Below are 13,338 nucleotides of genomic sequence, written 5' to 3'. Positions count from 1 at the left end.
CAAAGTTTACGATCTGTTAGGAATAGAGTGCTCTCTCCCTCTCTGGAGAGAGGTAGAAGACTGTGGCTGTCGACTCTCTGGAGTTACAGAGCTAGTTTTCCCCGCTCTCGCAAGGTCCCAGATTTCTGTGATGCTCATGTCAGCAGTCAGCTCCCAGGCGCTGACACATCTGTATCATCTCTGGCAAAGCACACATCAACGCAGACTCCGAAGGAACCTTTCTAACGCCCAGACACCTCGGTTCCCTAGCTTGCTTACTTTGACATTCTAGCCACGGTCCTGCAAAGCCTGTCCCTAAACCGATGAGCTTGTTCACTCTCCTGAGCCATTTATAATCTCCAAAATCAAGATATAAACAAAAGCAGCTTCTGAGGGCCAGCGAGATGGCTCAGCTTGGATTGTCTCCAAGCCTGGCAATTCAAGTTCCAACTCTGGAACCCACAAGGTAGAGGTGAGAACCGACTTCACAAGCTGTCCTGTGGTCTCTGCACTTATCAAGGCACATATGCCCACCCGCATGAATGAATGAATGAATGAATGAATGAAGAAACTGTTAATAAGAAAAAATAAGTAATATCCTTGGCTGAAGGTAATTTGAGAAAAACCATTCAACTCCGAGAGCATATATAAAAGAGAAAGTGTTCAAACTGTCCGTGGTTCAGTGACTGCACACGGGACCCTCGCAGCCTTGCAAATGTGTTGCATTAGTGAATCAAACTCATTTTGTTTCAGAAAGCTCCACAAAGGAAGTATTTGTTCTCAGTGTCTCATCACCCATCATCCGTCACCCCACTGTCTGTCTCACTTGCAAGCCTCTCTGTCCAACCTCCTCCAGGAGAAAGGAACCCACCCTGGAGTGCCTGGATGGATTAGCAGTCTGGCTGGACCCAGAACACAGCTCATTTAACTCATTGAATTTATGTCCTTTGGCTCTTCAGAGTGCTGTTCCTGTGTTTCAGGCCATGAAGGAGGAGCTGCAATTCAATGTCAAATTTTGTCTGTTTGTTTGTTTTACTGGTTATGATGTAGGTTGTGGATTGCTGTAGGTTTTGTTGAGAGCAAAGCCATTTATTCTCTAGCGGCCCATGCTCAATTGTGAACACAAATTTCTGCTACATTGAGCCTGTTGTTTAGGCCTTTTCTTTGTTAAAGCGAGTCAGAAGTCCAAGAGATATTGGGAAAAAAGCGCAAACCATTTTCAGCAGAACTAAACACGGAGAGGAGTAGAGGCAAGGAGCAGAGGCTTAAAACTTTGCAGTGCATCGAGAGCTCTCACTGAGGGAAAGATAATGGAAGTCTTGATGCAGGGACAGCTTTTCTCCAAGTGGAGAAAGGTATGCTTCTGAGGTTGTACTTACAACTTCTCAGACGTAGAGAAAGGGGGTTCAAGAGCTTTTGACCAAGACTCTCAGAGTCTCCCAAGTTTTCAGTTATTTCTGGGTTCACTAATCCAAGGCACTTCTTTGTTCAGCCTTGGTCTTGTGGTCATGGTCACTCATGCTCCAAGCACAGCCTCTCCCTTGTCTGTCAGACTGCTCTTCACCCAGAACAGACTACTTCTTCACTCCTGAGAGAGAAAGCACAGTGTAACTTACTAACCACACCCAGATGTGCAAGTAAGACTGCACATACAAGTCAGACTGCATTACAGGGGAAAGCTCTTTCTCAGCCACACCTCTGGTTCACACTAGAAATAGATTAACACGGAAAGCTGTGTGTGCACTATCCAAAGACTGCCGAGCGAGTCTTCTTTGACTTACAGTGAGCCTATAGTGCTCTTCCCAAGTTCTCAGACCTGACACTGAGGAAATGGCTGATTTTATAAACGCACATCTAAGCAAAACTAAAACTCTGTTTCCAAAATCCCTATATGGCCTTCGCTCTTGGTCTCGGGGATAATCCTCCCCGTTTCTGGCTTTATTGTGTGCATATGCGCATTGCCCACATCCACCATTTCTGTCTTTCTTTATTCAATGTTAATGGTTTGGACCTTTGCCCCTGTTAATTTTGTCTTTCCACCTCTCTCCTTGTCCATAATAAGAATTTGTACTGGCTGGTTTCATGGTCAACTTGATGCAAGATAAAGTCATCTGAGAGGAGGGAACCTCAGTTAACAAGACTGGGTTGTAGGCAAGCCTGTATAGCACATTTTCTTAATTAGTTATTGCTGTGGGAGGGACCAGTCCACAGCTGGTGATGCCACCCCTGAGCTGGTGGTCCTGGGTGCTCTAAGAGAGCAGGCTGAGCCAGCCAGAGTGAGATGGCTAATAAGCAGTACTCCTCCGTTGTCTCCACATCAGCCCCTGCCTCCAGGTTTCTGCCCAGTTCCTGTCCTGACTTGCTGTGAGTCACTGTGTTTCACTACAGCAGTAGTAACACTAACTCAAGGAGAATTTAAATGGACGGGATAATCTCTCTCCAGCAAACAGTTTGGATAATGTGATTTTAAAAAGAACCTGGCTTTCTAATATCTCAAGATACCGTATCTTGTATTTTTACACATTATCAACATGGTTAGATGCTTTTCAGGGATGCAAGTGCTACTAAAATTCCCTTCTCTCAGGAAACAAAGGAATTGAAGCAATGACCTCTGTGGGGTTTCTCTAGCACTATAAATGTGCACACATGGATGACCTTTTCTTTCCTTGGACAAGGGGAGGCCAGATGGAAGCCTGTCTTGCCACAGTGTGCATTTTCTTAGTCAGTGGTTGAACATCTGCTTGGGGTCTCTGAGAACAATGCACCACAATTCCCAGAGCACCCTCTTTTAGCTAGGAGCAGCAAAACGTCTCCCTAGCAGGTATCCCAGCTCAGGTCTCGGCATTAGTTTAGGATTCCCTTCATGTCTTAGAGCAATCTATCAGCTAATTTCTTCTGCATTTTCTTTTGGAAGCTGGGAAGTGTATTTAGGGGTGATGGAGAGAGTATGTGTATTCCTCTCAAGTGTCATGAATGAATGGAAATTCAATACCTAATCATAGTATTAATTTGCTATATGTCAATATGCAAATTTAAAAGCTGAGAAGTACTTTTATTTATTTCATGGAGGGAGAGGCCAACTATTTTTCTTTTATTCTGTTCTGTTTCAAAACAGTTGAGTGTTTATGGAAAGGTTGAGCAGGCAGGAAGAGTATTTTCGAGTGCTGGTTAGTTTTTGTCACTTGACATAAACTATAGTCACCTAGGAGGAGGGGACCAGCAACTGAGGAATGGCTTTCATCAGACTGGCTTGTGGGCATGTTAGAGGGGCCTTGTCTTGATCGATCATTGTGTAGGAGGGTCCAGTCCACTGTGAGCGGTGTCACCCTTACACAGGTGGTTCCAGATTGTATAGAAAGCTGGCTGAGTAGGAGGGGAAGCAAGCTGGAAAGCAAGCCAGGAAACAGCCTTCCTCTCTTGTCTCTGCTTCAGTTCTCCGGACTTCCCTGATGATGGACCCTGATCTGGAAGCATAAGCCAAATAAACCCTTTTCTCCCCAAGTTGCTGTTGGTCAGTGTCGAATCATAACAACAGAGAAACAAACTTGAGCATCTATCATTACCTCTTCTGTCAGTTGCTTCAATCAATAACGTCTCACATTAATCTGGTACATATATTATAGCTGGTATACACTATTATTAATTATATTTATTAGTTTTATTGGGATGATTAAGGTGCCTAGTTAATTGAGGTTATTATTTTTAAAATTTTTTTTAAAAAATACTTGTTACTATGTAGGTATGTGTACATGATTTGTGGTGCACATGCCATGACCCTAGTCTTCTCGCTAGCCTCCTTTTTTTTTTTTTTTTTGGTTCTTTTTTTCGGAGCTGGGGACCGAACCCAGGGCCTTGCGCTTCCTAGGTAAGCGCTCTACCACTGAGCTAAATCCCCAGCCCCACTAGCCTCCATTTTTATGTGGGTTCTGAGGATAAAACTCAGGTTGTCAAGCTTACCTGTCCCTGGGGGTTGATCCAAAAGTCTCTCTCTTCTGTCCGGATGCTTCGGTGCTATTTTCTCAGCATCTTCTGTGTTGGGACAGTGTACTTCTTTCCCTAGCTTCAGTGACTTCAACAGTTTGAGGAGGGCTGAGGCGCTGAGGTCATTACGGGATACCCGCTGCTGGAATCTGTGGAGTGCATTTTCTTCTCATATAATTAGACTGCACTATGCTTTGGGGAAAATGATCCCAGAGTAAAGAGCCATGTCCATCACGTCTCATTAGAGATAACTTCACTGATCTGACTCATCCCTGTGGACGGGAGCCTGGCTGTTTGGCTGACATACTGTCTGTGAGGGTTTTCCAGTGGACTCAACCATTCTGAAACTGTTATTGACTATTCTTCCAAACAAAGATGCTAGATTCCAGAGGTAGAAGTTAATTTGGAAATTTATGCATAAATCATCTTGATAATAAGGAAGATGAAGGAAGTACTACTGTCTCATCCCGTTTTCTGGATGAAGAACACAGGCCTCCATTAGTCAAGCTCCTGACTCCCCTCCCACTACTCTCCAAGGAGGTCAGCTTCCCTGGTCACAGTCAGCACAGCAGGAAGCTGAAGGGGAGGTGACATTTTCCTATGGGATGTGTCAGCTCCATGAGGGATTGGCTGCCCTGTGGACACTGACCTAGGTCTGTCAGTTCAAATATTTCATTCTGGGCTGAGATATCTGATGTAGCACGATGGATGGGCATTTTCAGCCTTTCTAATGCCTTGCTCAGAAAGGAAAAGGCGTTTCCTAACTCCTGTTGGCCTCTTTCTAGTTAGACTCAACCCAGGCTCATGAGGCTGTGAAGCGTGGCCAGTGGGCACAGTGTCATTATTTTTATTTAAAACAAAGGAACAACCCTAGGATGTGCACAGTGGTGGGATGCTGGCATAGGGCATGCAAAAGCCTGGGCTCTTTCTCTAGCAATGCAAACCCAAACCAAAACAACCAAAATGAGTGAAAGAACATGGAAAAGTACATTTTTAAAGAACGGGGGCAGGGGGATAGCTCAGGGGTTAAAGCACTTGACAGCACTGTGGTCTTTGGTGTTCTGTCTCCGTAAAACTGTCCCAGTAAAACAGTCCTACACAAACACTACCCACCACACCTCCACACCTTTTCTCTCTCACTGTTTTTTAATGGCCTCTCTTCCTCTGCTCTTCTCCTGGGAGTTGGGAGTATCCTATCTTTGATTCCTCTGACAAATCTTTCTCTTATTTATTACTTTGTCTGCCTCTCAATTTCAATTAGACATCACTCTTAAACATGGTTGCTTCCTTTTATAAACCAACCTTACCTTCATTTTTATGGATTAAAGGTATGTGCTAAGTGTGTGTCTGTAGTCCAGCCAGATCATACTGTAATCCAGGGCGAGTCTGCATTCTGGCTGGATTATATCTATGGATGTTGATCCCTTGCCAGAACAGTTATGTTGTTGGAATAAAATTCCTCTACATATTGTTATTAATAACTATACTTTTATTGAGTTGTGAAATTTCTATCTATTCTGAAACACAAAGAAAACCTATACGTTATTAATACCGTATGCCTTTTTGATGGGAATCAAGGAAGGGAGAGAGCTAAGATGTTGCTTTTATCTCCTGTGGTCCCTAAAAGTCATCTAAATGTTCATCCATTTGGTCAGATATGAGGTGGTTGTTGACCCCGGGGTCATGAACCTACTAGGTAAGCACTTACCCACTGAGTTACATCCTTAGCTCTTAGATGTGGTTTTTAACAGTTGTGGCTGGACTACCATAAGGTGTGAGTGGAAGCCAGGGAAAGAGGGTCAGCAACTGTGCCTGTTGTTACTATTTGGATTTCTGCTAAGAGTAATGGGGATGGGGAAAGCTAGATTAAAATAGTGATTCTTCATTTTTCAGTGGGAGGTGGGCTCATTTGTTTTTTTTTTCTAAGTTTTTTTATTGCTGTTGTTTGTTTTGTTTTGCTAAGGGTGAGAGGAGATACTGAGAAAACTGATGCTGATAGCGAAAGGGTTTGTCTAGTTAATATTTCGTCGGTGGCAAGCGGTTTTCAGTGTCTCATCTTGGCCAAATTCATAGCAAAACCTCTGGTGAGGAAGAATGAAAAGGAAGAGGCACGAAATAGTTTACTATGGAATCCTAATTCCCAGTGAGAGGCTGGGAGAATGGAGCTGAATAGTGAATCTGAAAGAGGTGAAGGAAGCTTTTTAAGTGGAGCTAAATGGAAGCCATCATTAACAGGGAGAGAGCTACAGCCTCACCGCAGAGAGGGAAGCGGTCAACTGCTGAGTCTCTCTTCTCCCTCAGAGAAGAGGGAACCTGCATGAAAGGCCAGGACCGAGTTTTTCAGTTGCAGAAGGAATAATGCTCATTCTGTCAGTGGCAACGGAGTCTTCAAAGGCTCCACAGAGTGGCTCAATGGAGCCAAAGGCAAGAGTTTCGGGCAGTGGCTCTGTGTCTTTGTCAGTCTCTGGAAACTGGGGCTAAAATTAAAAGTAGTTCAAGAGCTCTAAATGTCAGACGGAATGCTTTGCTCAGCACACAGCATACAGTGCTGACTTTCCTCTTGTGCTCTGGGCTATTGTGTGAGATGTTGGATCCAGCCCCGTTAGCACTTCACTGATATAAGAGTCCAGAGAACAACTTGGTCCACAATTACTGTTCTGCCATGTGACGTCATTAACCCTATGCCTGGGACTTTAATTAAGCAAGTTTTTTTTTTTTTTTTTTTTGTGAACTTGTTTTATTCCTCTGTCGTTACCTCCCCCTCCCGTGGAAAGTTCTTGTGAATGCCTAAGTATTAGATTTCCTAAATTGGTACTAGAACACACAGAGGGTTATTGACCACACATGAAGTGAACTATGGAAAGATTTTGTAGAAAAAAACATTAGAATAGCCATCTGAGATTCATGGTCACACACACAATTCCAGGAAATTCATTAACAGTGGTTGTGATCGAAGTCTCTGAATACTTGTTTGTAATTTTGATGACTCCTAGTGAGGCTTTGTGAATATGGTCATTACATCTGTTGAGATAGTGATCTTAATTTAGATAAAACAGACCAAGAAAGAGAAGTGGTGGGCATGCTTGTTGGTGCTCAGAGAGAAGCCACGGAGACTGGAGAGTGACCAGGCCTTGACTCCATGACAGCTTTTGATGGTCTTTATGGAAGTGAATAGGACAAAGAATTGGGAAAGTGCTTTGTGGAATGTTCCAGAATTTCATTGGATGGCTCATTAAGACATGGAGCACTGGATTCAATTTGAGAATTTCTAATTCAAGAGGTGGAGCTGGGCCAAGAACTCGCACGTCTAAGTTCCTAGGTGATATTGCTGCTAATCTTGCAGGCTCAGAGACCCTTGGAATAAGAATTATTCTCATGATTCATTATGAAGAACAATCATCGTGGATAGCCCAGAAAATCTCCAAGGACAGCATATGATGGGACTTAAGAAACAGCGATCTAAATTTTTTAAAATTTTTATTTTTGAGATTATAATATAATTACATGGTTTTTCCTTCCTTTTCCTCTCTCTAAACCCTCCCATCTTGGTTTCTTTAAAATTCATGACCCCTTTCCATGAATTGTTATTACATGCATATACGCATATATATATGTATTCCTAAATGTACCCTGCTTAGCCGTGTAAAGTTGCTTGGATATATGTTTTCAGGGCTGATCATATGGTACTGGATAATTAATTAGTTGGCATTTTCCCCACTCTCAGCATTCCTTAGTTGCCTGTGTTTCTCTATGTAGTTTCTTTATTTTAAGGGCCTCATGGGCTCTCGTCCACTTTGGCATGTTTACTAGAAAGCCCTGTGGTGATTCTAGTACTTCAGGTTCCAGAACACTGATCCGAAGACTAAGTCACAGGCACTTCTTCATCTCGTTGGATTTTTGACTTCTTCATTTTTTCATAGTTATCATGGTAGGGTTCTAACCTTCTGGTTTTTTGTTTGTTTTTTTGTTTTTGTTTTTGTTTTTAGATTTATTTATTTATTTATAAGTACATTGTAGCTGTCTTCAGACACACCAGAAGACAGCATCAGATTCCATTATAGATGGTTGTGAGCCACCATGTGGTTGCTGGGATTTGAACTCAGGACCTCTGGAAGAGCAGTTGGTGCTCTTAACCACTGAGCCATCTCTCCAGCCTTCTAACATTCTTTAAAAATAAGTGAGAATCAAGTGGAAATATTATAATAATTTAATGGTTTAATCATAATTATACCATAGGCTAAATTACATCTCATGTAATGTGATGTACTCTGATATAATATGATGAATAGTTAGCAGAATCTGAGATCACCTGCTCTCAAGTAAACCAAATCCTTTTAAAGGAGACAGTAAAATACAATGGGGAAAAGAACAGACTTGAGATTGATAGATTCTGACTTTCCTACTTAGACTGTTTGGGCAAGTTGTGATGATTGTTTTTTGTTTTTTGTTTTTTTTTCTTGTGAAAAAAATAGCAATTCTTGAGGCATATTGGAAAGATTATATATAATAGGTATCAGATGTATATTATAGTTTCTGATGTATTGTAAATAAATGGCAGTCATTAAAAAAAAGAAGAGGAGTGTAAAGTGAATAGGTTCAAATACATTGTATGCATGTATGAAGTTCTCAAAGAATTTATAAAACCATTGTTTTAGTCACTTTCATATTGCTGTGATAAAATACCATTACCAAGGCAACTTGTAAAAATAACATTTAATCGGGCCTATGGTTTTAAAGGCCCGATTAAATGAAGCAGAGAGCAGGCACACTGGGAATAGTATCGGTCTTTTGAAACCTCAAAGCCATCCTCAGTGTTACACCTCTTAAACAACGTCATACTTCCTAATCCTTTCCAAACAGTTCCTCTAACTGGGAACCACAATTCAAAGACGTACACCTATGGGGCCAATCTCATCCAAGCCATCACAAATATTATGGTAAAGGATGCAATGGTGACCACATGTGTCTCTCTTTTCTTAGTTTATCCCACCGGCTATCAGGTGAAGACGGCTGTCCAACTTCAGTCTCCTCAGCTAGTAATTTCAGCACAAGCTTTTGAATGGATTTAGATTGAGTCTAAAAGTAAACATCATTGCTTGAGAGTCTTTCATGTAAGATTTATGAGTTCTTCTGAAGATAATACATTAAAGAAAATTTAAAACAAACTTTTTGATGTCGTGCAGTGGGAAGTATTTATTTGCTGTGATTAAATGGGAATGAATAAATTTCTGGAGTGCTAATGAGATATTTGAAAAAAATGAGTTGTGTTTGTATATTGGCTTGACCTATCTCTTCAAGAATGATAAAAACCAGTTCTAAATATATATGTTGTTTTAAAGATGATAATTATATGAATGTATGATTTCTTGTCAAGCTTGATAACTCCAAGGAGTATCTTCATACACCCCTCCACCCCCTTTCCCCTTACTGAAGAAGAACAGATAGACACATTCAGGATTGCTGAAGAAACTTCAATGAACACACGAGTCAGCCAAATTATAGAAACCCATAAGGTGTGTCCTCCGTTACCATAGGATAGCTATCACCTCTCCTAGGCAAGACATGGAGGACCACAGTAAAGGGAAGTGTGCTACTGGAGAATGGATGGGGGAGGGGGATGGTGATCAGATAGAAGCTGTGGTGAGAGCTGTTGCTATTGTCATGGTCATGTTAGAGCAGAAGGGAACAGATGAATGAATATCTTCTTGTCCCTCCTCTTCCATCTAGGATTATGCTGTCTAGTCATCCCACTGGAGAAACCCAATGGAGTCCAGTGGGTAGGGAACTCGTGTGATAATGTTTGTAGGGGTGCCATCACAGTACGAAAAACGGGTCAGACGAGGAAAAGTCCACAGATGTGAAGGTTGTGTGTTTGGGTGGGAACCAGGATGCAAGCAATATGTGCTATGATTTCTCTTGTCAGAAAGAAGTTGTTTTGAGATGAATCAAGAGCACAGAAAAATAAAAATAGGATTAGCTGTCTGCTTGTATAGAAAGATCTTATGTCTGGGTGTACGATGAATGAAATTATGTTGGAAAGATGTTCAGATGCATGGTTTCCAGAGGCAGTTTTAAGATAATAGATGTGGTAGGTTGAATAGCTTGGCCTAGAGAGTGGCCCTTATTAGGAGGTGTGGTCTTGTTGGAGTAGGTGTGGTTTTGTTGAAGGAAGTATGTCATTGTGGGTGTGGCTTTCAGACCCTCATCCTACCTGCCGGGAAGTCAGTCTGCTCCTGGCTTCCTTCGGATGAAATGAAGAATGCTCAGCTCCTCCTGTGCCTTGTCTGCCTGGAATTTGCCATGCCCCACCTTGATGATAATGGACTGAACCTCTGAACCTGTAAGCCATGTTGTCCTTTGTAAGAGTTGCCTTGGACATGGTATCTGTTCACAGCAGTAAAACCCCTAACCAAGACAGATATTGTTCACTAGATCTAAAAGTGAATGGAAAGAGTCTTTTCTAGCCACATTGAATGACAAGAAAATCTTAACGTGAAAGGCTGAATCTTACTGGGGAAAAGGGATGGAGACCAGAGACAAGAAGTAACCATGAGAGAACACTGGCTTAGAATTGTAGAAGCGGCTGTCGTCTGGGCCTGCGTTCTCAGTGTGGTAGAAGCTGAGTCGCCCCCCATCAATGAGATGTGTGCCATTCCACATGGCCATTGTGAGATTAAAGTAGTTGATGTATGTAAAAGGCTTTGGATTGGGTCTAGACACAGCCTGTTGTCAATCAATCTAACAATCTTGTAATAAATAACTGAAGCCAAATTTATGCCAGGCATGTCTGTAATATTAACATCTGTAATTCTTTAAGTAGACTCATCTCAGGGAGACATTGGAGGCTCTGAACTCAGCAATTTGTACAAGGCCCACAGTTAGCAAGAGGCCATGCCAGTCCTGAAGCCAGGCCAATTATATCCCAATGCCAGCCTCTTCCTGGTAAACCTCAGCCCACAGTCTTTGTCCCTTTTCTCTCACAAGGCAACTGCTTTTGAAATCCCTTTCTCTGAAGTTAAATGATACTGTGTAGTGAGTTTTCTTGGAAATTCAGTCCAGGAAAAGCACTGAAGTTGATAAATACAAGCTCCTATAAAACATTTGAATATAATGGGCCATGCAGCACAATTTCCAAATGGATGCACACACTGAAACCCAAGCTTGCTTCTGTATTGTCCTCAGTGAGTCATCTGCACTCCTCACTGCTGTCAGCATCAGAACGATCCGGTTTGGTCCTTCTTCATATCCTAGTCTGCCCGCCTCATTATGAGAACTCACATAGAGGAATCCCACGAAGAATTTTTGCATTTTTAAAGATTGTTTTTTAAATTAATTACTCAATAAAATGACAAAATATAAAAGAATCTATGAACATTCTAAAGAAAATAAACCCAAAGTAAAGAGGCAGCGCCTAATGTATCGGTTTATGTAATCAGAATAATGAGAAAGTTTACTGGCAATTGAAGAGGAGTTAAATACTTAATAAGCTATAGAGCAGAGCCTCGGTATGGATTATAGATGATGTTTTGGAAAGCGGAAGATGAAGAGCCCAGTAAAAAAATGGGGTGGGTGGACATACACGCAGATAAAGCACCCATACATATAAAACAAAACTTCAAAAATTAAAAAAAGGAATAAGGGCATATATTTGGCCAGACAAAGGAACATACTTTAATCAGCATGTAAATCAGTGGTTCTCAACTTGTGGGTCACAACCCCCTGGGAGTTTCAAATAATCCTTTCACAGGGGCCACCAAAGACTTTGTAAAAGACAGACATTTACATTATAATTCCTAAGAGTAGCAAAGTTACAGCTCAGTGTAGCAATGGAAGTAATTGTATGGTCGGGGAGGGGAGAGTCTGTGCAACACGTGGAACCATATTAATTTGCATCGGGAAGGTTGAGACGCTGATCTAAATGATCACTAGGAAGATAGTGGCTAAATAAATTCTTCAGTAGCGGCTTAGTATACAGATTTACGTCCATTAAAATGGGATGCATGTGGTGGAGGAGATGCTCAGTAAGTAAGGGCGTTTGCTCTGTAAGCGTGTGGACCTGGCGTGAGAATCCTTAGCGTTCAGTATAGCCAGATGTGGCTGTCGGTGCTTGAAGCTCAGAACTGGGTGACGGTTCGTGATTCCTTGTGCTCCAGGGCATGGCCTCCAAACCATGCACACATTTGCAGCACTAAGTGGATTATCAAGAATAAAATAAAATAAAACGAAAAAGGAAAGGCGTGAAGTTAAAGAGGGGAGGTGTCGGATGATTTAAGGGAGACTGAGAGGGGGCAAGTGGGATGGGTGGTATATCTGATCATATTCCATTGTGTATACGTGTGGGATTCTCAAGGAATGAAAAGCTCGAGGGATAAGGTAGTTTACCCGAGGCTCCCGGGCAGCAAGCCTCTCCGAAGTGGAGACTTATCTCAAGGCACTAAGACAAGAGAAGAGTAGGGGAAGGTACCTAGTGTTCTACTCTGGCCACCGCATGAGCCTGCAAGGGCGTGTGCACACACATATATGTACACACGCCTTTATGTGCACACACATTTATGTGCATGCACCACCCATATGTACCATATGCCACGCAATACACACATGCAAATAACAATGTGACATGGAGGTATGTGGAGTATGGGATGGTGTTGACAGCCTGCTGTGTGTAGGATTGTGTGCTGTGTACATAAATGAACACGGAACGAGCATGAGCGAGAGAAAGCAGTGTTGGATTTCATAGTGGACTAAGAGACGTTAATTGCTCTAAAATTCACTTTTTTGGGTGTTTCAATGATAGATTTTTTTGTGGTTTTTTTTTTTTTGTCTTGTTTTTTGTTTTTTTGTACTACACTCTAAAATGGGCCAGGAGCATGGCGGTAACAGAAGTGCCTACCTAATAGCTTCTATATAAGCTGTACTAATATAACTTTTGGTGTACAGAAGTCATCAAAATGTCAATCAAAGTACATAGCTCCATATTGCTTGCTACACTAAATTTGAACCAAGAAAACAATCTGTGCGAGTGAACACAAATATTCCACAGTTCGGAGTCCCCCAAACGTCCTCCTAATGATTTCCATGATATTGGAAATCCTTGTAAGATCTGACCCGTGCCTCCTGCACATTATATGCTGTTTTTATATTCTGCTTTGTCTGCTTTTCGAGCACTCAAAATAATGTTTTTGTTTTACTCTTTTGCATTAAAAAGCGTTGTGTCAGAGTGCACTACAAACTTACTTTTCGTTCAAATCTAACTGGTGTCAACTACATTACGATTACAAACACTTAATGCTTTCTGTCTCTCTCTTTTTCCCCTTTAGGTAAGTAACTGATCAGGGACATGAAGAGCTGCTATTTCAAATGACAACCATGTTGCAAAAG

At 41.8% G+C, this 13,338-nt stretch overlaps 1 protein-coding gene and 1 pseudogene across 7 annotated transcripts in view; both read left to right on the top strand.

Moving 5' to 3' along the window:
- The window catches only part of Ank2 (ankyrin 2), a 575,860-nt gene that overhangs the window by 141,371 nt on the left and 421,151 nt on the right, over positions 1–13,338 (top strand). For 6 of the 7 annotated variants that reach the window (XM_063282205.1, XM_063282210.1, XM_063282212.1 and 3 more), the window contains exon 2: positions 13,278–13,338. The exons of the other annotated variant lie outside the window; for it this stretch is intronic. In XM_063282205.1, the coding sequence (XP_063138275.1) occupies positions 13,318–13,338 (21 nt within the window). In that variant the 5' untranslated portion in view covers positions 13,278–13,317. The remainder of the gene's footprint in view (positions 1–13,277) is intronic. 7 annotated transcript variants of the gene reach the window in all.
- LOC134485684 (adenosylhomocysteinase-like) overlaps positions 1–13,338 on the top strand; it is a 45,422-nt pseudogene extending 32,084 nt beyond the window's left edge.

This window comes from Rattus norvegicus, chromosome 2 (assembly GCF_036323735.1).
Source record: "Rattus norvegicus strain BN/NHsdMcwi chromosome 2, GRCr8, whole genome shotgun sequence".
Lineage (NCBI taxonomy): Eukaryota > Metazoa > Chordata > Mammalia > Rodentia > Muridae > Rattus > Rattus norvegicus.
This window is presented reverse-complemented; position numbering and strand designations above follow the sequence as displayed.